The sequence below is a fragment of the Triticum urartu genome, chromosome 4, assembly GCF_003073215.2.
Source record: "Triticum urartu cultivar G1812 chromosome 4, Tu2.1, whole genome shotgun sequence".
Lineage (NCBI taxonomy): Eukaryota > Viridiplantae > Streptophyta > Magnoliopsida > Poales > Poaceae > Triticum > Triticum urartu.
Genome location: NC_053025.1, coordinates 346189410 through 346214731, shown reverse-complemented (window position 1 = coordinate 346214731; position 25322 = coordinate 346189410). Strand labels below are relative to the sequence as shown.

Here is a 25322-nt window from a genome sequence, read left to right as displayed (position 1 = left end):
GTACCTAACTTGATAATTCGCACGCACTCTCGACCTTTTTCGTGCCCTAATTAATTTATCGCCTCGAACCGAATCGACTATTCTACCACCATCTTATACTGTTCTATCAAGGTGTGTACCGCCCATGTAGTAGATTATAACACAAAGTACATCAACGACTTTGATGACATGTCTCGTAATCGCTGTTACGAAACCAACCTATTCACACCCTCCCCACTGCACACAGTTAGGGCTGAAATGTGTGTGATGTTCTAATCGCAACAGTGGCCGTGTGTGAAGTGTCAGGCTAAAAGTTAGGATACATCACACATGGTTGTCTTAAATCACTACTGTAGATTAGGTCACCGCACACGTAGTTGTGAACCGTCGCCTTGCCATGGTGTGTGATAAAGGGAGGTGGGTGGGGGTGCATCGCACACGTTAAGGCACAACCATGCACAATTGGTCGATAGGCTTGGTACTAAGGGCCAGTTCTTTTGGCAACTTAAAAAATAAGCCGCCTCCTCCTCAGCTTTTTCCATAAGCCGCCTTTCTTATTTATTGGGGCTTCTAAACTAGTTATGAAATAATTAATTTAGAAGTCTCAACAAATTTTTGGAGCGGCTTATTTTTTAAGCCGTCCAAAAGAACTGGCCCTAAATATGTGCGATGGGTTGACCGTTGAGCTATTGCAAACAATGAACCAGAACAATACACGTGTGAGGTCTGTCATACATCTCACATGATTTGAAGGGTAGAAACGTCTACGCTCGGACCTCTTATCACACACGATTAGAACACCCAATAACGTTGGATTGGAAAGTTCATTACACATGATTTACCAGATATAAATGTATGTGTCCCAAACACAGCACACATGATCCGACATATGCAATAGTGTTAGATAGGGTCATTCATCGCACATGATGTGGCGTGGGGAGCGTGTGGGTTACTTAGTTCATCACACATGTTGTCTACTACATAACTGTGTGTGATTGTTCGTCCATCCTACACGCTTTAGGCCTTCTTTGGTTCATAGGGTAGAAAAATTATAGGAATAGGAAAGTCATAGGAAATGAGATGACATGTATTTGAAATCATATGAATAGGAATATGAAAGAAGATGCCTTTTGGTTCACATCATAAGATTTTTTTCATTGAGTCTAGGCTAATGTTTATTTTCCTATGAAATGTGGAGGATAGGAAGAATTCCTCCATAGGAATAAGATTTCATTTCTATAAACCAAAGGGATCTAATATTATTTTTTCTATACAAATCCTATCTTATGAGATTCCCACAAAATTCTTACGAACCAAAGGAGGCCTTAATTTATAGCAATCATGTGTGTTACAGATGTGTTCATTGCCCACACACCTTTGTATGGAACCATGTGCAATAAAATAATTCAATGAACAGGTATATTAGTCTGTTATTTATTCCCTATAATAAGTAAATTCATATTTCATATCTAACAAATGTTCACCATGATATCCAACACAATATATTTCACTACATCATATGCCCACTAGGATTTCATAATTAACATCACAATACACCATATAGTTAGTATCACAGTACACAAGCACCAAATTAAACATGCGCCCGATAATCATTTCACATTTAACATTCAGAACCGAAAGTGGCATTATAGATGGTAAATAGGCAGATAAATCTCATCTGAATTTTTTTTGAAGCGGAAGGTAAATTTTGTGCCTTCGTTGATCTTAAAAATGTGCGCAACTCTAGGCCAGCGCATATGGATGATTGCCCGCCCGTCCTTCGCCCTCTTGAGGAAGACTTCAACATTGTACCGTAAGTGTTGTATGAATATCCTCCTTGCCTCTTGAGCATATATGTGGGTTCGGAGGTAATTATCAATGAACCGCTTTAGAAAGCACTGAAATCAAAGATATTCATAAATTTATTGTCTGAATATTAAAATATTGTGTGTAAGGAAAAAAATTAAGGTAACAAAGTTAGTACCATCCTATAGTCGATTGATGTTTTCTTCATTTCGCAAACAAAGAGTTTGTTGTTTTTTCTTGATGTTTCTTTATCCTAACAATCTTTCTATATTTCTTGACTTGAGCAATATTCATAGATATCTCACTACGTCGTTATTTTCAACTTTTTGAGGAAGCAGAAAACATAGTTTGTACTTCATGCAGAAGCACAAGTGTGCTTGACGCCAAAGTATCACTGTACTTTACCGGAAAGCACAATTATGCTTTCACACTATGTACTTCACACAGAAAATCACACATGTAAAAAACCCGAAGAAACAAAATCAAACTAAAAATCAAGAGAAACCTAGAAGAAACTAAGAAAAATCCAAAAACACACAAAAATATATATCTAAAAACACATTGCAGAAAACAAAAAGGCGTCTGCTAGGAATCAATCGGGGGATTTTAGCACCCTGATCAGTCGCTTGCTAAAGCATGGGGCCGTGATAGTAAGCTCACTTTTTTGATTGTATACCATCCTAGTTCATTCCCATCCCTGCATGTCGGCTGTGCACCATAGTTGGCTGCTCCTCAACACCCTCATAATAGCCCGCTTGCATCAACAACCCTTGCCAACTTCATATCATGTACTCTTGCAGAAGCATGGGATAGTCCTCGTAGCATGATCGCAGCAGCTCCCCTCGGTTGTCTCCTTGAAGCAGCGTCGGAGCACGCTTGCCGTTGCCATCCTCATTGACAGCGCCATTATCCAATGCCATCCTCACGAACAACACACACAACTGCATGCTTCAACACAGCATCGGTTCCCGTCACCGGATTGCAACGGCGCCCCGCTCCGGGGAGGAGGCTTGCAACAATGCGGTTGCTACGACGAGGGATACAACAATGACGATTCTCCAAGTTAGGGGAGGTTGATGTGGCTCGAATGCAACATATGAGCGCCGCCCATCTTTGACACCGGCAGCGAGCAGCGTGGCCTAGAGCAGCAAGTCCATCTTGCAGCAACAGAGAGGAGGAAGAGTCATGTAACGCCGGTTGCGCTGGCTAGCCGATGTTCTCTTGATTTGGACGAAGTGTGGAGGTAGAAAGTGAGCAGAGATAGAAAGGGAGGCGAGGGAGAGAAGATTTGGGGAATGGGAGGCAAAGAAAGATGAAGAAGAATCCAGCAAAAGGGACTCGTGAAGATTTATGAGATAAGTCAGATGAACAAAGTGTTTTCCAAACAAATGCTCCCATGGATGTGGCCAACACGACACGTGGCGTCAGCTGAGCGCACCACATGGCTGGCCCCGTGCGTCGGCTGGGGGTGCCAATTTTTTTTTTCAGTCTTATTTTTGACAAATAATTTTTTCTTCAGTCGTGTTGAGGGGAGGGGATTGAATGAGTAGGCTTTATGAGGTAGAAAGGCTGGCCTGAAGTGGAGCTGAGATGGGCTTTATGAAGTCTAAATTAAACATGGGCCTGCAATTTATCATGTGAAACCGGCACTGCTGGCCTGTGCTCTTTCTTCTCCCGGACGGACGGACGGACCAGACGGAGTTGGCGGCGCGAATCCATGGCGCTCCTCTTCTTCGACCTCAGCCTCCTCCCTTCCCCCAACTCCAACTCCCGCCTTCTCGCCGCCGCACGAGCCCTCGAGCTAGGCTACGCTGCCGTCGCCCTCGATCACCCGCACCGCGGCCTACTCGCCGACGCCGACCGCTGCCACACCGCTCCCTTCCCCGCCTTGTCTTCCCTCCCGCTCCCCCCCTCCGCCTCCCTCCACGGTCCCGCAATGGATCCCCTACCTCCGAGCCCATCCGCCAGTACACGCGCATCACCCTCTCCCTCGACTCCGCTGCCGCCGCCGCGTCCGCGCTTGCCCCCTCCGCCGCCCGCCTCCTCCGCCACATACGACATCGTCGCGGCGCGCCCTCTCACCCAGGCCGCGCTCGACCACCTCTGCCAGTCCGCCACAGAGATTGATGTCATCTCCATCGACTTCTCTCACAAACTGCCATTCCGTCTCAAGCTCCCAATGATCAAGCTTGCACTACAGGTAACCAACCTCCTTCACCACTCTAACCGAACCAATGTTCAATGTCGATGTGTGTGCTCAGCTAACTATATCTCTATCTGACCGCAGAGGGGGATACACTTTGAGATTGCATACTCTCCCCTCATCGATGATGTCAATTCAAGGAGACAAGTCCTGGCCGAAGCCAAGGTTACTTATCTTGCTCTGCTTTCATTGTTCCTTCACATTGAATTCAAACATCATTTAATAATCGTGTTTAGTGATATAGTATTATTCATTACCACCATGATCTGCAACCTAGTGCAACATACGCGCATATTGCTTGTGTTTCGTTTTGTCTAACAAATTCTTCTCACCTTCACTATGCTCAACACCACTGGTTTGCAGAGACATCTGCACCCTAGCTTAGAATTTTGTATCTCAACCCCCTTGCATTAAACATGCCCTCAGCTCAGCTCACTTGTTTCTTTTGCTAATATACAGTATTTTTCTTCTGTTTGTAGCTGTTGGTGGACTGGACTAAAGGAAAGAATCTCATCATTTCAAGTGCTGCTCATAATGCTAATGAAATTAGAGGCCCCTATGATGTCATAAATTTATGTGCATTTTTGCTTGGTCTTTCTATGGAGCGAGCCAAAGCTGCTATGTCCGTAAACTGCAGGTGAGTCATATATCTATTACCTGGAGAGGTTCAAACTTCTTATTCCACATGGCCTGAACCATGTAATGATTTGCTGATGTGGCTAGTTTCTCGTACTGCTATGAATGCATGTTTTTATCTTAGCATTCTTTATTGTTCAAAAATATCGGCCGATAAATCAGTTAACTGACCGATTAATCCCTGCTCAGTGGGTCACCAAGTAGTCGATTAACTGATTTTCTGGCCGACTTACTGGCTGATTCCGTACTAATCCTCTACGCGCCAGTGGCCGAGGAGTTACCAGTTAACTATTTCATGAACATTGGCATCCTTTATTTGACGGATTATGAGTTAGTCTAGACTTTAGAAGTCTCTTCTTTTTTCTCCTCCTATTTATTTCTGCCCATTTTCTTTCTATGTTTTCAAGAACTCCTTTGTATTCCTATCAAGAGGGTGATCGTTGGGTTTTGGTGGGAAAACAACTTCTACTCCCTCCATTTCTAAATATAAGCCCTTTTAGATATTTCAATACGGACTACATACAGATGTATATAGACATATTTTAGAGTGCAGATTCACTCATTTTGCTCCGTATGTAATCCATATTGAAATCTCTAAAAGGTCTTATATTTAAGAAGGGAGGGAGTAGTTTATTTAGCTTTAGCTCCACGTCTGCGTTTGCAACCTACCAGCTGTTGTGTCATTTTACTTTGCACAACTTTCTATTTAGGAAGGCACCCATTTCACCATGAATCATAATGCAATATTATGTCATTATCAGGTTGCTTATTTCCAAGGCTACGAGGAAGAAACATTTCTACAAAGAGACAATTCGAATCGATAGACTGTTACCAAATGAGCAACTAAATTCAACAAAGTGTAAGGTTGGTGACTGGATTGGTTTGGATCCTATATCTTTTAAAGGTGATCGACAAACTTTGGAGACAAATCTAGAACCTTCTCCCAACAAAGATGAACTACCTGTTTCACCCACGAATTTTCCCGCCAAAGTGTTGTGTCAAAAACGCCATGATGCTGATGTGTCTCTCTTTGCCGACCGGTTAGAGCAGTCTACTGATGATAGTGAAATTCCAGTTGAAACTCAAGAGGAAACCTTACAGGCTAACAGAAGCGAAGCTCACAGTGGCGCTGTTCACACCATCATGGTTAACCCTGAAAACAATGAAATTGTTATGGCTGGCAGTATGCAGGCTTGTGTTGCCTCTTCTGTTGACCAGAAATGCATTGAGGAGCATGTTGAATTTGTTGAGGATGCAATGGAATTAGATGCTACAGAATTGTGCACATTAAACCTCATTTCAGGTGACGGTACTCCTTTATCCTCCGATGTTAAGTTACCATGTTCTTCTCTTCCCCAGAGCATGGAGCTTTTTGACACTAGTCTTGAGAACAAGGATCCTGACCAACCTAGTAAAATCGTAGATCATACTAATACTTGTGCAAATCAGGGGTATATCCGCACATCTGGTGATAGGGAGGAACAGGCACCTCTGGATCATGAAATTGTTTCATGTTCTGATGTTTGCCTCGAGGGTAAGTGCCTGGACAAACCTGATGATGTTCCAGTTGACTCAAAGACTCACAGAGATGCTGCGGAATCATTGGGGTGCTCAACTGGTGGGCGAGATGATGAGACGCCATTAAATCTTACAGTTCCATTGAGTACTGATTTATGCGAAGACATTGTACTGCCAGCTCATCAAGTAGAGCAAAATGTGGATGAAGACATCAAAAGTACTGACAGTTATAAGGTCGAACCGGTTTACAGAAATGCAATAAGAATGATATCAGTGGAAAATACTCTCAGTGGTCAAGAGATCAGTTCAGCTGCTGTTGTTTATGATAAGGGGTCCAGTGATGAAACTTGGGAAAATAATGAATTGGAAGAACAGAATTTAAAGAAACCCAATGCTTCATTAGAGAAAGATGTTGCTAAAATAGATGAGGGGCCACTAAATTATGATTATGCAGATAAGGTGGATATATCTACAGCTAGATCAGGTGATATGAACTATTCATCATTAATTTGTCTGAATTGGCAACATATCGACATTTACTAACTGCAACTTTACTCTCTTGAGCACGTAATAGAGAATACTGTTTTTTGGTGATACAAACATTTCCTTTTCTGTTAGTTCTTCTCATTCGTTCATTATTATCTAAGCTATTCATGAGATGATACAAAGGGCAATTGAAGCTGTTGATATGTGTTTAAAATAAGGCCACGATAAGTAATTTCTGAAAATGTGGGAATCCTTTTTGAAAATATTGTACTTCGTTTTTAGTATGAAGATATAAACTATCGGTATAGTATCCCATACATATCTAAAGTCTTATTGGTTTTGCAGAAAAGCGAAGACAAAAACTATTGTTGCACGGCCCCTCGTATATTCCTTTCTTGGGTTTTCTTAAGCCTGTGTCTTTCAAGAAGAAAGTATGCAAAGTAAGAGGCCTGGTCAAATCTTTATATCATATTGTTTGCCTAAAATGTGCTGGCTAACGCTAATCAATGTTAATTATGAATCATGTGTAAGGTATGAGTTCAGCTGTTCAGGAGCATATTACTAATGCTGAAGCCATTGTCAACCTGTGTCATGATATACAATAGCCGTCACTTAATTCTGTGTGACATCACTAATGATATAAGTATTGCTGCAAGATAGAACTGTATTATGGTTTTGATGGTCTATAATCAGCGAAGTAGTTTTCTAGTGTAGGCATAGATACAAAACCGCAAACTTTGACATAGTCTTGCAAAGGTTGCATGTTATGCCTCAGTTAGTGCAGGTTCCTTCTTTCAGATTGAAATAAACCACCCTGCATAATCACCATTGATGTCCAGTGTGCCGATTTGGTGAACATTAAGCTTTATTGGCTTCCCGAAGTTGCTTTAACTTATTTGTTTGGTCTTGCTATACTCTTTACTAGAATTGCCCAGCGCAGTCAAAATAATGTTGGCAGCCTCTAAAAGGGATATCTTGCCAGTCTTTTCTCGTTGTTGCCTTGGAACCGATCAATCAAATGTACTGGCACTAAAATGAGATGTATAATGTACTGTGAGGACAAGTCATCTTTCTATCACATATGTTGATGCATGCAAAATTACACATGAGTACGCGACGCCCTAGGAAACTAAAAATTCTGCTCCCTTGTTGCTCAAAATATGGCAAGTCAATTATAAGATATTAAGATGATTCAGTTAAGATATTCTCAAATATCTTTTGGAAATATGTTCACCCAGATGTGAACGTATATCGTATGTTTGCTCCTGCTTTGTATTTTATCAGTATAGCTTCCAGGACAACAAGACTAAATACTACTCCCTCTGTTCACAAATATAAGATATTCTAACTTTTTCCTGAATCGGATGTATATAGACATGTTTTAGTGTGTTTGTTCACTCATTTCAGTCTGTATTGTAGTCCATATTGAAATATACAAAACATCTTATATTTGTGAACAGAGGGAGTATTTCATTCTCTTTGAAAATCAACTATACCGGCTAGAAGCAGAGTCATGTATTTACTGTAGTAGTTTCAAACGATTTGACCTGGAAAAGTTTTAGAGATCATGACAGCTATAAAGGCTTCACCCCACAGATGCACCCAAAGGGCGATGTGGGAGCAGAACAGAAATCTTTTCTCCGTATCATGCATGCCACTGCAAAGAGAAGTCTTATCAGCCTTCGTCAACTTAGTTTCGTTTCTACCAAATCATATGACATTCGAAATAGCACATTGGTTGTCCCTTCTGACCTTCATATTACATATCAATTGTGATGTATCTTATGATATCGTATCTGTTGAGTAAATTTACATTGGCACAACCTTTTGGCTCTTAATACCAATACTTGGAATAATTACTTATCTATCTAGTCTGTTGCCCATTCTATATATTCTTTATACACAAACTGAACAATTATTGCATCCCAACTCATTCAATGGTGGTGTGACTATTTTTCAGTTGACCTGCTAGCAGAAAGTAAAAATTACGATAACTGCGCTTTATCCTAATAGTCCCACTTGTTTTTGTTATCCTATATTCATGGACAAACAGCCACTGCCTCAGTGTAGGCTCCTTTCTCCCTTGTGATCCTCTTGTTTTTTCTCTCTCGACACACCAAGTCGTCAATGATTTAACTCATCTGGATGCAATGTAACTCTTGTGTTGACATCTCTGCAGGTTGTATCTAGAAGAAAATCATAACAACTGTTGGCAGTATACATTTCAAGAATTTTGCTACATACCAAAGGCAAGCGGATCTATTTGCAATATGATATCCTGGTGCGCTTTGACTTTATCTTGTCGGTTGGCTAAGGCCACTTGAAGGTTGACTAGCTCGTGTCGTCAGGCTCTTGAGTGGGGTACTGTACGGATTCATCAGAGGATGTACCATTATAGGAGAAGGGAGTCTTGCAATTGGTTGTGGACACTTCCAGTGATCTTACCAACCAATAGCCAACTGAAAACAGCGTCCTGGATCTGTAGCATCAAACTTGTGTCAACTAGATGCTTGAAACAACACAGATCCTTGTGGGGGTCTATCTTGTAGCTTGGAATTTTCAAAAGTGTTAATGATTCTTCTCCACTGAAGTAGTCTCGAGAGATTCACTTTCGAAGGTAATGATAGTAGTGGCGCAGACTTTCGAGGGACAAAGTCTAATCAAGGACTGTCTTTCACACTTGCATTCCGTGTCGATCAATGGTCATCAGTCCAGTGAGGGAGAGGTTCATGTGCATCTTAGTTTTTGCAGTTTTGGACATAAATAAACACGCGAGACCTTTACCTTTGCGTCCCATGCTTTCCATTGTTCCGATTAACACATGATTAGGAATGTTGGGAAGTTAAAAGCAGCCAAATATTTGGCATGCCTAGCCCCACGGAATCGCGGTTTTGCTGAACGGAGCAAAGTGGCAGGGCCTGTTTGTTGCTGTGTAGTCAATTGCAAGTTGAGCACAGTGCATGTGTAGTGTAGGTGCTGAAAAGAAAGGCATATGGTTTTAAGGGTTTGAGTGGGAAGAGTAGGAGATGGCCCCCAACTTGCTCATGTCTCCAGTGCTGGATCGGGCTTGCCTGCTCCTTTCCCGTGCTCCCACCTCATCGAACGGCTGTCTTTTTTTTCTTTTTTCTTTCTAATATAATCATCTCTCCCCTGATTTTAAGGGGGTGGGGCCGGGCCTTATTTTGTTCCAATCAAATCAAGCCACGTACACGGGAGGGGAGGAGGCAAGTCTCATCCTCCAGTGCTGCCCTTAACCCATATTCTTGCTATATTGAGTCGTGACTGCCAGCTTTTATTTATCCTGCTTGTGCCGTGTATCCACAATCGATTGAGATTCCCCAATGTCAGTAAAGTTGCATGTATTGGTGATGGTGCCTCCTGCATTGAGCTGGTCTGCGCGTAACATGAGGGAGGTCATGTATGCTTGCCAGCTTGTTTTTGGTATAGCTTGTATCTGCATGTCTCCAGTAGTGTAGTACCCACGTATTGTTGTTCCAGGAAAGATAGAATTATGGTATGTGTTTGCCACGACTTTATATCGTCACTGGAATGGTGTCATCGCACAAGGTAGTAGTAGTAGGTCGTTTCAAATCAGAGTTGACTTGCGTCTTAAGGACGCCAGACGTACAGAGCAATAGCACTGGCTGTACATACTGGGCGCACACATATATAGAGTGGTGGATCTCCATGCCGGTTACACCACCCAACGAAGAGTAGCCAGTAGACCGACAGCGCAGGCGCGAGTCCACGACAGTCGGTGATGTATCACTGGAGCACATCGTCTTCAGCTCCTTGTTATAGCAACAGCGGCAGCGGCGGCGGCAATGGTCCCTTGCTCCCCTCCATGGCGTCCAGCAGCTACGGTGATCTGCTGATGTTGCAAGAGCAGCAGCAGCAGCACTACTACTCCCAGTCGATGCAGCGTGTGATGAGCGCCGGAGACCTGCAAGCTCTGCCGGGGCCGGGGCCGGGGCCGGCTCCGGTGGGGCGGTACAGCGCGGAGGAGCGGCGGGAGCGCATCGAGAAGTACCGCACCAAGCGCAACCAACGCAACTTCCAGAAGAAGATCACGGTACGTTGATCTTTGGCAGTCTCGTCGTCTGGTCGGTAGCTAGTACGACGATGCATGCCACGTTGAGTGCGTGTATACTCGTCGTCGTGTCAACTCTGTGTGTTGTGTTTTGGTTTTTAGTACGCTTGCCGGAAGACGCTCGCGGACAGCCGGCCGAGGGTGAACGGCCGCTTCGCGCGCAACGTCGACGACGACGCAGCAGCAGATCAGCCGGAGGATCCGACGACGACCACCACGACGGCGGACGTGTCTCTGCTCAACGACGCCAGCAGCAGCAGCAGCATGCCGCCGGAGTGGTGGCCGGCAATGCAGGGCGCGCTGGCCGTGGAGGACGACGAGCTCATCGCCTCCTACCTTGCCGTCTCCTCCATCAACCTCTACTAGTAGCTAGCTACCTCCTTAATTGCTCCTCGCATCGATCTATATAGTACTAGTTACCTAATTTATCGTCTACCTTCTCTGTCAACAAAAAAGCTGGCTATATGTACTGGAACCGCCACTACTATTCTTCACGTGTTTATGTTAATATCAAAACGACCAACTAAGAAGATTTTCTTTAACACGAGTTAGGGGCATGCAAAATGGTGCTATCAGTGTCACATAGAATATCTGTCATAGAATATCTGTCAAGATGGAGGAAAGAGAAACCAAAAAAAAAAGACTTATCTTTTGGCGAACGTCAGTTGGCAAGGGGATGGCAAGTATACCTGGCCAAACCTCGGGCCGGGCCTAGCCAAGCCCGAGCCAAAAAACCTGGGACTGAGCCCGGCCCGCCCCGGCCATCGGGCCTAGTTTTTGGGCCCAAGCCCGGCCTGAACATGCAAAAGCCCGCCAGGCCTCGGGCCTCGGGCCGGGCCCCTTCAAAAAACTGCAAAAATGATGGGCCCGGGCCCGGCCTGGCCAGGCCACTGGGCTCAAAATCTAGGCCCAAGCCCGGCCCGGGAGCAGCGTCGGGCCGGGCCGGGTCGGGCTTTTTCGGGCCGGCCGGGCCGGGCTGTCCATGGCCAGGTCTAATGGCAAGCGAACGTTTTTTATGACAAATTTATGTCTTTTTAGAAAAGAGGGGACTCCCCGGCTTCTGCATCAAAATGATGCATACGGCCACATAAATAAATAAAATAGGTTCAACAATGGTAAATCTTGCCTTTTTGTAGTATTATTTTCTTCTTCCGAGAAGATGTCATGTGTTTCTAAAGAAATTGCCACCCACCCTCCCACAATATAAATTGTCATCATTTTTATTTAGAGAAAAAACATCGACCGAGCCCGACAATGAATTAACATAAGCATCAACCGGCCAAAATTACAAGGACGCCCATAGGCAAAAAGAAGGAAAAAACGGTAAGATATAATGCGTTGGCAACAACAAACTAAGCCTCACACGCTACGAACAATGAAGATAAACACTGGGGCATGGAGCCGAAGATGCTGAGGTCCTCCTCTGTGAACGAATCACCGGGGACAAGAACATGCCGGTTCTGAGGAGAGAGGAAGACTGACACTGTTGACGTAAGAGGTCTTGAGTTCAAGATCTGGCTGGCGCAATTAAATTGCAGCCCACTTTCGGTTCATGTTTAGGTCTGAGGGAGCGACACATGAGGGGGAGTGTTCACGTATAAATGTATTGCCTAGTATCTTTCATCAGATCGGTTTTTTGGTTGCATTGTCTAGAGCATGCACTTCTACAGTCACCAGCTGGGAATGCCATCACCAAGCAACAACGGACCCCGCCATGGTATATCCAACCAAATCCATCTCCAAAGAAGGCCACAACTATTGGGATCTACAGTAGGGTGCGTCGACTGCAAATTAAAAATTTCCTACGCGCAAAACAGCCAAGAACATACTACGGAGATGGATCACAGTTCGTTACCACTAGACGCGCAGTGCCGTGCAGCGGAAGAAGAGTTGGGGCAGCGCGTCCGCGTGGATCATCTCCTCCTCGTCCGATCTCCCTCGTACAACCGGTGGTCGGTTCCCACGTACAGGTTCGTCGGAGCGGCGCAAGTGCACCGCCTCTAACGGTATCCGCGCGTGCAGCAGGAACGTCGTGCGGTGGACTGCTAGGTACGATCACACAACCGGCGACAGTGGAGGTGTCTATTCGCAACACATGCAAACCCTAGTGACAACGCCGAAGCGATCAGCCCCGTGAATGTGCGGCACCTCCACTACATATAGGCGTCCGTCGCAGGCTCAACACTTGGGCCTCGCACGGACCCTAAAGCCCATAAGTCTACTCGGCCACAATCCGAATACAGTTCGGATCACATCCGACCAGTGTCCTCGGATCCGACCTCGTAGGTTCCTTCCCTTAAGCGCGCGGCCCCTTAGGTTCAAGTCAGCTTGGTCGCAGTTCGGATCACCTCCGAACTGCACGGTTGGTAGCGGCCTCTAGCAAGGCATGTCGAACACCAAGCAGACTATGAAGCTGGTTAGCAAACCTGTACATCACACTTCCATTCCTTTTGCCACACGATATATGTTGTCGAGCTCAAGGCGAGTCTGTCATCCTTGTGCTAGCCCGACCTCTTTCTCATTCCAGTGATACCGACCACAAACCGGATTATCTCATAATCCTTGTCGCATGGCCATGCTTATCCTGGTCGGATCACACGAGGGGCCCAGGGTATATCTCTCCTGATCGGAGGGGCAAATCCCATCTTGCTCGACCACGTCTCGCAGCATGGTTCTGGAAAAATGTAACGCCCTCGATGCGGCTATATCTGCCATGTGTTGAAGCATGACTTAGAGGCATAACCGCATTGAAAGCAATGTCGCAAGTGAGGTAATCTTCACACAACCCATGTAATACATAAGGGAAAAAGATACATAGTTGGCTTACAATCGCCACTTCACACAATTACATGAATAAAGCATTACATCATCCAAATACAATCAAGGCCCGACTACGGAACCCAAAATAAAAGAAGACTACCCCAAAAGCGACACGGTCCCCGATCGGCCCCAACTGGGCTCCACTACTGATCAACTATAACGAAACAACACAAAGGACAAGATCTTCATTGAGCTCCTCCTTGAGCTTGGTTGCGTCATCTGGACAGTTCAACGGCACCTGCAAGCTGGTTTAGGAAGTATCTGTGAGTCACGGGGACTCAGAAATCTCACACCCTCGCGATCAAGACTATTTAAGCTTATGGGAAAGGTAAAGGTATGAGGTGGAGCTGCAGCAAGCGACTAGCATATATGGTGGCTAACAACGCAAATGAGAGCGAGAAGAGAAGGCAAAAGCACGGTCGAACAACTATGATCAAGAAGTGATCCTAAAACAACCTACGTCAAACATAACTCCAACACCGTGTTCACTTCCCGGACTCCGCCGGAAAGAGACCATCACGGTTACACACGCGGTTGATGTATTTTAATTAAGGTCAACTTCAGGTTTTCTATAACCGGACATTAACAAATTTCCATCTGCCCATAACCGCGGGCACGACTTTCGAAAGTTCAAAACCCTGCAGGGGTGTCCCAACTTAGCCCATCACAAGCTCTCACGGTCAACGAAGGATATTCCTTCTAGCGGGAAGACCCGATCAGACTCGGAATCCCGGTTACAAGACATTTTGACAATGGTAAAACAAGACCAGCAAAGCCACCCGAATGTGCAGACAAATCCTGATAGGAGCTGCACATATCTCTTTCTCAGGGCACACCGGATTGTCCAAGGTTCCGGTAGGCCAGCCCAGAGTTGCCCCTGATGGCCACCGGCAGCTGACAGGTTGGACCAACACTCAGAGGAGCACTGGCCCGGGGGTTTAAATAAAGATGACCCTTGAGTCTGCAGAACCCATGGGAAAAAAGGCTAGGTGGCGAATGGTAAAACCAATGTTGGGCCTTGCTGGAAGGGTTTTATTCAAGGCGAACTGTCAAGGGGTTCCCATTATAACCCAACCGCGTAAGGAACGCAAAATCTAGGAACATAACACCGATATGACGGAAACTAGGGCGGCAAGAGTGGAACAAAACACCGGGCATAAGGCCGAGCCTTCCACCCTTTACCAAGTATATAGATGCATTAATTAAATAAGAGATATTGTGATATCCCAACAAAATATCCATGTTCCAACATGGAACAAACTCCAATCTTCACCTGCAACTAACAACACTATAAGAGGGGCTGAGCAAAGCGGTAACATAGCCAATCAACAGTTTGCTAGGACAAGGTGGGTAGAGGCTTGGTTTAACAATATGGAAGGCATGATAAGCAAGTGGTAGTTATCGCAGCATAGGCATAGCAAAAGAGCGAGCAACTAGCAAGCAAAGATAGAAGTGATTTTGAGAGTATGGTCATCTTGCCTGAAATCCCGCAAGGAAGAAGAACGAGTCCATGAAGAAGACACACGGACGTAGTCGAACGGGTCCTCACAAATGCGATGTTATCGGAACCAACCCAAAGAAGCAAACACCGGAAAAGCACACAACATAGTAAACAACCAACACATGGACATGGTATGATATGCGAGATGTGGTATGTGATGCATATGCATGATTTGGAAAGGAATGATTGAACCTGGCCTAAACATGGAAATCCAAGAGTGCCACTGGAAAGGTGAGGTGATTTCGGTTGAAATCGATGTAAAGATCACCGGAATCGGGGTGCACGGTTTGGAAATGGCAAGCAAAACAAATATGGCACCGGTTTGCGATAAACAGCAAGTAGCCATCTAAATGCATCAAGATAAATAAGCTACAACACTCAAACAAGACAACAAAATACATGGCAGGGGTCCACTCATGATGCTTGAGAAAAGATGAACACTGAGTTACGGCTAATTCATCCATTAACAGGTTCAAACAAGCATGGCAAAAGTGCAAATGATAACAGGTTTCAGATTTAGTGAAATTAACACAAGTCTGGAATTTATCATCAGGAAACACCCTTTAGAGTATGAAAAGTACATGCTACAGGAAATTAACATGGCAAAGCAAGGCATGGCATGGAGCTACTCAAAGCACTTAACAAAAGTCCTTAGTGACCTTGAGCCAAAAGGGATCAGAAAATACAATTGCAAGCATGTGAACATGGCAAAAACATAAACAGATCTCAGACTTGGTGAAAAACTGGAGCATGCAAATAGTTAATGAGTAGGCATGTTTACGAGCTCGATGCACTCACTACAGAGCATGGCATGACAAACTAAGCATACACCCATCACGAATACATGGCATAGAAGCTAGAAATGGCAAGAAACAACAACATAGCATCCACGGATCAATAGCAACAACCTCGGCAAAATTGCTAAACATGTTAACAATCTGCCAGGAACATTTTATAGCAAAAGTAGAACTCGATTTACTCAAGCTAGGGTGCTCCATAAATGCAAACAAAGACATGGATGGATAGAGCACCACAATGTTAACAAAACATCCTTACTGATCATTCTGAAAAGAGGCACGGATCACTAGGAAACAACATGAACATATGGCATAACGACAAAAACAGGACAAGGACTTGGTGAAATTCTAAGTCCCTGAAATCAACATTACCGATTACGCTACTTTGAAAGCTTGTGCTAGTCACCACAAAGATCACAAAAATACATGGCAAGCACCTCTGTAAAGATGGCATGGCATATAACAAAACACATATGGAGCTCAGGGTCATAGCATGCACACATTAATCATGGCAAAAATGACAAAATGCCATTTGCTGAAACAGATCGGACAAATTCACCACATAGCCCTCTTCTAACAGCATTTTGGGCATCAAGATGAGCTCAAATAAAAATAATGCAATGAGATGAAATGATGTACTCGTCGAGACGAACATTTTGATATGCTACACGCACAAATCGAAGCTACGATGAGGGAGTTATGATATGATGAAGATGCCTAAAAATTAATGCAAACTGGGGACTTAGACGAAAAATACCACCTCCAGATCTAGGGTTCAGGCAGCGCACGAACCGAGGCGGCGGCGGATCTCGTCGGATCCGCGCCGGAGAAGGCAGGGGCGGCGGCGGGAGCTCCGGGCAGAGGAGGAGCTCGCCGGATACGGCATCGAGGTCACCGGATCTGGGCGGCGCCGGCCCAGATCGGACGGAGGCGAGGCAGGGTGGCTCCGGATGGCACAGGCGGCGGCGCGGCGAGGGCATGGCCGCGGCTGTAACGCCCCAGATATACTTTCCATATTTGTATCCAACTCTTGCCGTTTCCGGCATTAAGTTATATTTATTTCTCGGGTTCGGGTCTTTGTCTCCGTGTGTTGTTTTCTTTTCCGTGCATCTCTTGTCATGTCATCACGTGCATTGCATTTGCATACATGTTCATCTCATGCATTCGAGCATTTTCCCCGTTGTCCGTTTTGCATTCCGGCGCTTCGTTCTCCTCCGGTGGCCATTTCTAGCTTTCTTTCGTGTGTGGGGATTAAACATTTCCGGATTGGACCGAGACTTGTCATGCGGCCTTGGTTTACTACCGGTAGACCGCCTGTCAAGTTTCGGGTCATTTGGATTTCGTTTGATACTCCAACGGTTAACCGAGGGACCGAAAAGGCCTCGTGTGTGTTGCAGCCCAACACCCCCCAAATTTGTCCCAAAACCCACCAAACTCTGCTCCATGTCCTAGAGCGTTCGATCACGATCGCGTGGCCGAAAACCGCACCTCATTTGGACTCTCCTAGCTCCACTTATGCCTATTTAAACACCCCCCATTTCGGATCTCGTCTTCCTCCTAAAAAAAACAGATCTCCTTCCCCGCGCCGGGCCGGACGTGTCCGCCCGCGCCGGACGTTGTCCGCCCCGCCGCCGCAGCAAATCGCGCGCCGCCACGTGGGCCGCGCCCACATCGCCGCCGCCGGGCCCGCCAGGCCCGCGGGGAGCCCCCGGCCCGAGCGCCCCGCGCCCCTGTGCCTCCTCCAGCGCCGCCGCCTTCCCCGGCTCAGGCGGGCGCCGCCGCCGCGGGCCGCCCACCGCCGCCGAGCCGGACCTCGCCGCCCGCCGCCCGGCCGCTCCCCGCCACCGTCCGCCGCCCCGGGCGCCGCCGCCCGCGGTCGCCGCCCCCTCCTCCGGCGCCGCCCGGCCTCGCCCCGGCTTCTTCTTCCTCCATCCCGACCGGCGACCCCCGCGTTCTCCGGCGAGCTACAGTAACTCCGGCGCCGTCTCGGGAAGCGTGCCGATCCAGATCTGGATCTGGGCATCGGTTGACTTTTTCCCCAAACCCTAGCTCATGATGCATTCTTTGACTGCTCGTATCTCCGCAACCGTAGCTCCGTTTTGAGCGTATAATATATCAAAATCTTCGTCTCGACATGTACATTATTTCATTACATTGCATCATTTACATTTGAGTTCATCTTGATGCCCAAAATACTGTGAGAAGGAGGCTTCGTGAGTTAAATTGCAGATCCGTTAGTTCATCATGCACTTTTGTCATTTTTGCCATGTTTAATTCGTGCACGATATGCCTGTGCCCCTTTGGGATGAATTGTTAAGAATTTTGTCTTCTTTCCAGAGGTGCCACCCATGCATTTTTAGGATGTGTGAGTTGTCTTGTGCAAGCTTGTGAAGAGAGGTACCTGAGATTGCTGATTTCAGGGACTTAGTGATTTTCACCAAGTATGGGATATTTTAGTTCATGATGCTATATGTCCAGCTTGTTTCCTAGTGATCTGTGCCTCTTTTGAGGATGATCAGTAAGGGAGTTTTGATATTTATGTTATGCTCTATCCATCCATGTCTTTGTTTGCATATGTGGAGTGCTCTAGGTTGACTCAATCGAGCTCAACTTTTGCTTCGTTGTTAATCTGGGCAGATCGTCAACTTGTTTGCGATTTTGCTGATGCTACCGTTAGTGTTCCATGCATGCTATGCCTTTGTTCTTGCCATGTGTAGCTAGCATTTTGTGCCTTCTTAATGTATGTATGCTTGCCTTGCTATGACTTGCACCATGGTGAGTGCATCGAGCTCGTTTACATGCCTTCGTGAGTTAAATTTCTGCATGTCTCAGTTTTCACTAAGTCTGAAAACTGATTGTGTTCGAGCTATGTTCGTGAGCTCGGTAGAGTATTTTGTGAACCCTTTTGGCCCCAGGTCACTTTGGGTGTTTTGTTAAGCTTGTTGAGTAGCTCCATTCCATGTTCTTACTTGTCATGTTCAGGTCATCTATCATGTTGTTTTGCTGCTCCGAAGAGGGCTTCATGATCTGAAATTTCAGGCTAGTGTTAATTTCACTAAGTCTGGAATCTGTTTTGCATATTCGTTTTTGCCATGCTTGTTTGAACCTCTTAATGGATGATTTTGACTATGGCTCAGTGCTAGTGTTTTGTTAAACATCTTGTGTACATCACTGCCATGCATTTTGTTTTCATGTTTGGTGGCTGTAGCATGTTCATTTCGTTGCATTTAGATGCCTACTTGCTGTAAATCGCAGACCGGTGTCATATCTTAAAACGCTTGCCATTTCCAAACCGTAACTCCGATTCCAATGATCTTTATATCGTTTTCAAGCGATTTCATCCCCTCTATCCAGTGGCACCCTTGGAATTCCAAGTTGAGGCCAGGTTCATGCATTTCCTGTCATATCTTGCATTTTGCATCCCGCATCGCATCCCGCATAGCATGTCATCATTTCATCATATTGCTTGGTCTTGCACGTGGTTGATTGTATCCTTGTTGCTTGTTTGTCTTGTTGGGTAGAGCCGGGAGACGAGTTCGCTACCGAGGAGCCCATTGAGTTTGCTTGTGAGGATCCAGTCAGCTTTGACAACTGTGCAGGCAAGATGATCATACCCTCGAAATCACTACTATCTTTGCTATGCTAGTTTGCTCGCCCTTTTGCTTTGCCACTGCTATGATGCCTACCACTTGCTTGTCAGCCTCCCAATTGCATGATTGAACCTCTAACCTACCATTGTCCTAGCAAACCGTTGATTGGCTATGTTACCGCTTTGCTCAGCCCCTCTTATAGCGTTGCTAGTTGCAGGTGAAGATTGGAGCCGTTCCTATTGGAACATCTTTTATTTGCTTGTTGGGATATCACTATATTGCTATGTTATCTTAATGCATCTATATACTTGGTAAAGGGTGGAAGGCTCGGCCTCTCGCCTAGTGTTTTGTTCCACTCTTGCCGCCCTAGTTTCCGTCATATCGGTGTTATGTTCCCGGATTTTGCGTTCCTTACGCGGTTGGGTTATAATGGGAACCCCTTGATATTTCGCCTCGATTAAAGATTTTCCAGCAATGCCCAACCTTGGTTTTACCATTTGCCACCTAGCCTCTTTTTCCCTTGGGTTTCCGGAGCCCGAGGGTCATCTTTATTTACCCCCCCCCCCGGGCCAGTGCTCCTCTGAGTGTTGGTCCACCTGTCAGCTACCGGTGGCCACCAGGGGCAACTCTGGGCTGGCCTACCCGTACCTAGGACAATCTGAGTGTGCCCTGAGAAAGAGATATGTGCAGCTCCTATCGGGATTTGTCGGCACATTCGGGCGGTGTTGCTGGTCTTGTTTTAACCTGTCGAAGTGTCTTGAGTTACCGAGATACCGAGTCTGATCGGAACGTCTTGGGAGGAGGTCTTTTCCTTCGTTGACCGTGAGAGCTTGTCATGGGCTAAGTTGGAACTCCCCTGCAGGGATTGAACTTTCGAAAGCCGTGCCCGCGGTTATGGGCAGATGGGAATTTGTTAATGTCCGGTTGTAGATAACTTAAACCTTAATTAATTAAAACGAATCAACTGCGTGTGTTGCCGTGATGGCCTCTTCTCGGCGGAGTCCGGGAAGTGGACACGGTGTTGGTGTAATGCTTGCGCAGGTTGTTCCTTCTAGTTTCTCGCTCGCGCTTTGCCTCCTCTTCTCGCTCTCTTTTGCGGATAAGTTAGCCACCACATATGCTAGTCGCTTGCTGCAGCTCCACATACTTGCCTTATCCTTCCTATAAGCTTAAATAGTTTTGATCGCGAGGGTACGAGTTTGCTGAGTCCTTGTGGCTCACAAAAACTATAATTCCAGATGCAGGTCCAGGTGATTCCGCTCCAGGTGACGAGTACGAGCTCAAGTGGGAGTTCGACGAGGACTCTCAGCGTTATTATGTTTCCTTTCCCGACGATCAGTAGTGGTGCCTAGTTGGGGTTATCGATTCAGGGCCTTGTCGCATGTTGGGGGTCTTTTCTATTTTGGCACCGTAGTCGGGCCATGAGTGATTTGTATGATGGATGTTATTTATGTACTTTGATGTGACGTGGCGAGTGTAAGCCAACTATGTACCTCCCCTTTATATTATTTATGTACATGGGATGTGTGATGATTTCCTGACTTGCGACATTGCTTTCAATGCGGTTATGCCTCTAAGTCGTGCCTCGACACGTGGGAGATATAGCCGCATCGAGGGCGTTACAAGTTGGTATCAAAGCCTTCCCCGACCTTAGGAGCCCCCATTGCTTGATCATTTTTAGCAGCCGAGTTGTGTCTAGAAAAATGTTTTGAGTCACTTAGGAATTATATATCGGAGAGTTAGGAATTCTTTTTACTTCCCAGTCTCCTCATCGCTCTGGTAAGGCATCCTGACGTAGAGTTTTGACTCTTCTCTTCTCAAGTTTCACTAAAAAAAATTTTAGGATCACGCGAGTATCTTGGTTTTGTTCCGATGGTTTTGTGACGAGAACATTGTTCTTGGTGCCTCCTGTCTTTAGGGGTTGTGGCAGTGTCCCGGGGAGTTGAGCTCCGAGGTGTTGTCGTCATAATTTTATCGTTGCAATTCTGGTATACTTGAGATTTGTGCGCGACATCGAAAATCTCTTTTATGCAGTTCGTTGGTGAGATAACCTCGACGCCACCCAGTACTGGGGCGGGAGTTCGGGAGTATCGCCATAACTTGTATAACGGATGCTTTTCGAAGGTTGAGATAGATGGTTTCCGAAGGTTTCTTGGTTATGTGTTGAAGGATGGATACAGCTGGATGTAGGATTTGCTAGCTTGGGTGAGATATTATGCTTCCCCTGTATCCCCGACACCTGATTGCATAACCGGGAAAATTTCGGGAATTTCATAGGTGGGAATTCAAGTAGCCTTAGGATATCTTTCCGACAGATGTATGATATGAAATTGGGGTTCGACATCTAGTGGTTCGCCTATTCACGGTCGATTTTACAGTGGTCTCGTTGTGTCTTAAAGAGTCCTTGGCTATGCTGACTCGGGGACGCTTCGTATGTCATGTGCACTGCCTTGTACATGATGGTGCTGTACAATCGAGCCCGTGTAGGTCCCACCACGAAAACTTCGGACGAAATTTCTATCATGTATTTGTTCCGGCTTATTCCGCAAGCCAACCCTTGGTTTTATTTCGAGTTGTGGCATTCGTTTTGCTTCGACGTCATATGATGATTCCATCCCTCGTTGTTGTACCCCTTATACCTCATTCTTCGTGGCTTCGCAATTTAGGAATATGTGACCACTTCAAGAGAAATGCATTCGTTCATTTTGTTCGGATGTGAAGACTTTATGTTGCAATTTTCATTCCGTTGGATTCAGCTTCAATATTTATCTGTCATGTGCTAATGGTGGTCAACCTCTTCAGGATGGCTCCTCCAACGCGCACGACTCCGAATCCTGATCCGCCACCACCTCCACCTCCTCCAGAGGCATGGCAAGCTGTGATGGCCGCAACCAATGCAAACACTCAGCTGATCATGCAAATTCTCCAAGAGCGCAATCAAGGCAGTCAAGGGAATCAAGGCAGCAATCAGGGTCACTTTGCTACACTCAACCAGTTCCTTGCTAACGGGCCAAAGACTTTCAGTAATTGTGTTGAGGCAACCGATGCTGACGATTGGCTTGTGGATCTGAGTAAGCATTTCGAGTGCAGTAACGTCAGGCCTGAGGACTTTGTGAAATTCGCTTCCTTCCAACTCAAAGATCAGGCTGCAGAGTGGTTCCAGCAGTACAAGGATTCCAGAGGTGGACATGTTATCACTTGGGATGATTTCCGTCAAGATTTCCGCGCTCATCACATTCCGCAGAGCGTGGTTGAAAGCAAGCGTGAGGAATTCCGCAATCTGAAGCAAGGCTCTTTGTCTGTCTATGACTACAACAAATTGTTCCAGAAACTTGCCCGCTTTGCCAAGCAGGACGTGCCTGATGAGAAGAGCATGATATATCAGTTCAGGGGTGGTCTCAGAGAAGATATTCAGCTCGCTCTTGTTCTCTTCGAGCCTTTGAGATACGATGAGTTCTACAACATGGCACTGAAGCAAGAGGCTGCTCAGTTGAGGTGTGATGCTTCCAGGAAGCGTGCCAGAGATGTTACTCCGTCTTCCTCTACTCAAGTGGCCAAGCAGCAGAAGTTTTGGCTTCCTCCTCCTCCGTTCCGTCAGCCGTATCAGCAGAAGAGCAAAGGTGGCAGTGGATCTTCCCACCCACCCAACCCTGGCTTTCAGAACAAGACTTCGTCTCAAGCTCCAAGATCGAGTGCTCCGTATCACCGTCCGCTTTCAGAGGTCACGTGCAACAAGTGCCAACAGAAGGGTCACTATGCCAACAAGTGTTTCAACCAGAGGCGTCTTCCTCCTCCTCCTCCTGTGAGATCGGCAAGTACAGCTGTGGTCAAGCATAACCCTAAGCACGCCAAGGTCAATTTGATGAATGCAGCTCAGGCAGAGGACTCGTCAGATGTGATCATGGGTAACCTTCCTGTTAATGATATTCCTGCAAAAGTTCTTTTTGACACTGGTGCATCGCATTGCTTCATCTCGAGACCGTTTACAAATAGGCATGAATTGGTTTCACAAGTCTTGCCTAGTCCTTTAGCAGTTGTCTCTCCCGGCAAGCGCATGCAGGCTAACTCCATCGTTCCGGATGTTTCTATCACGATGGGCGAGTTCAAGTTTCTTGCTTCTCCTACGGTTCTCGGTGGCTCGGATATTGATCTTATTCTCAGGATGGACTGGCTCTCTAAGCATAAAGCTCAGCTTGATTGTGCAGCCAGGCAGATTCAACTGACTCATTCGTCTGAGGATGTCATTGTCTTTGCCGCTCGGGATAATACCATTCGGTTGTTTTCTCTCAATGAGAAGGGTGAATTGGATGCTATTTCACAGATTCCGGTTGTTTGTGAATATCCAGACGTCTTTCCAGAAGAACTCCCAGGGATGCCTCCAAACCGGCCGGTTGAATTTGTTATTGAACTTGAGCCCGGTACGGAACCTGTGTGCAAATGTCCCTACAAGCTCGGCCCTGAAGAGTTGAAGGAGTTGAAGAAACAACTCGATGAGCAAGAAAGATTGGGTCTCATCCGGCCTAGTACTTCTCCGTGGGGTTATGGTGTTCTTTTTGTGAAGAAGAAGGATGGTTCGAGCCGACTTTGTGTTGATTACCGTCCAGTGAATAAGAAGACCATCAAGAACAAATACCCACTTCCCAACATCAATGAGCTGTTCGAACAACTCAAAGGTGCCCAAGTATTCTCCAAGCTTGATCTTCATATGGGTTATCACCAGATTCGCATTCGTGAAGAAGATATTCCCAAGACAGCATTCAGAACAAGCTTTGGTTCATATGAATACACTGTCATGTCTTTTGGCCTCGCCAACGCTCCTCCGACGTTTTCTCGCATGATGAACTTCATCTTCAACGCCTACACCAATGACTTCGTTTTGGTCTATCTCGATGACATTCTGGTTTTCTCGAAGAACAAGGAAGATCATGCCAAGCACTTGCGTTTGGTTCTCGACAAGCTCAGGGAACATTGGTTCTATGCCAAGTTCTCCAAGTGTGAATTTTGGCTCGATGAGGTTCTTTATCTTGGCCATATCATCTCTGCCAAGGGCATTTCCGTGAATCCCGAGAAGGTATCCGCAATTGTGAATTGGGAACCTCCTCAGAATGTGAAGCAACTCCGCAGTTTTCTCGGACTCGCAAGCTATTGCCGAAGATTCGTTGAAAACTTTTCCAAGATCGCGAAGCCTCTCTCAAATCTTCTTCAGAAGCACATCAAGTACGTTTGGTCTCCGGAGTGTGATATTGCTTTCAACACTTTGAAAGAGAAGTTGATCACTGCTCCAGTTCTGACTCCGCCTGATGAAACCAAGCCGTACGAGGTCTTTTGTGATGCCTCTCTCCAAGGTCTCGGTGCAGTCTTGATGCAAGAGAAGAAAGTTGTTGCTTATACCTCTCTCCAGTTGAAGCCCAATGAGAAGAACTACCCCACTCATGATCTCGAGTTGGCGGCAGTTGTGCATGCTCTTTTAACTTGGAGACATCTTCTATTGGGAAGAAAAGTGGACATTTTCACTGATCATAAGAGTCTCAAGTACATCTTCACTCAGCCTAATCTCAACCTAAGGCAAACTCGATGGGTCGAAATGATTCAAGAGTATAACCCGAGTATTGAGTATACTCCAGGCAAGGCCAATGTGATTGCTGACGCTTTGAGCAGAAAAGCATATTGCAACAGTCTGATTCTCAAGCCTTATCAACCCGAGCTCTGTGAAGCTTTCCGCAAGCTTAATCTGCAAGTTGTTCCTCAAGGTTTCCTCGCCAACCTTCAAGTTTCTCCTACCTTAGAAGACCAGATTCGCCAAGCCCAGCTTCTTGATGCTATGGTGAAAAAGGTGAAGATTGGGATTGCAAAGAGTCAGTCCAAGTACAAGTGCTACCGCCTTGATGACAAGGAC

At 46.0% G+C, this 25322-nt stretch overlaps 2 protein-coding genes across 2 annotated transcripts; both read left to right on the top strand.

The window, feature by feature from the left end:
• Positions 1-3434: 3434 nt before the first annotated feature.
• On the top strand, positions 3435-9267 carry LOC125551642. Its single transcript, XM_048714913.1, is given in 8 exon segments — positions 3435-3710; positions 3713-3834; positions 3836-3985; positions 4073-4153; positions 4468-4625; positions 5386-6626; positions 6974-7068; positions 8808-9267. Coding segments are annotated over 8 exon segments (2079 nt in total). The 5' UTR covers positions 3435-3502; the 3' UTR covers positions 8832-9267.
• Positions 9268-10330: 1063 nt separating this feature from the next.
• Positions 10331-11247, top strand: LOC125553840. Its single transcript, XM_048717517.1, has 2 exons — positions 10331-10700; positions 10821-11247. The coding sequence occupies exons 1-2, from the start codon at positions 10389-10391 to the stop codon at positions 11082-11084; spliced, it is 576 nt and encodes a 191-aa protein (XP_048573474.1). The 5' UTR covers positions 10331-10388; the 3' UTR covers positions 11085-11247.
• Positions 11248-25322: the final 14075 nt, after the last annotated feature.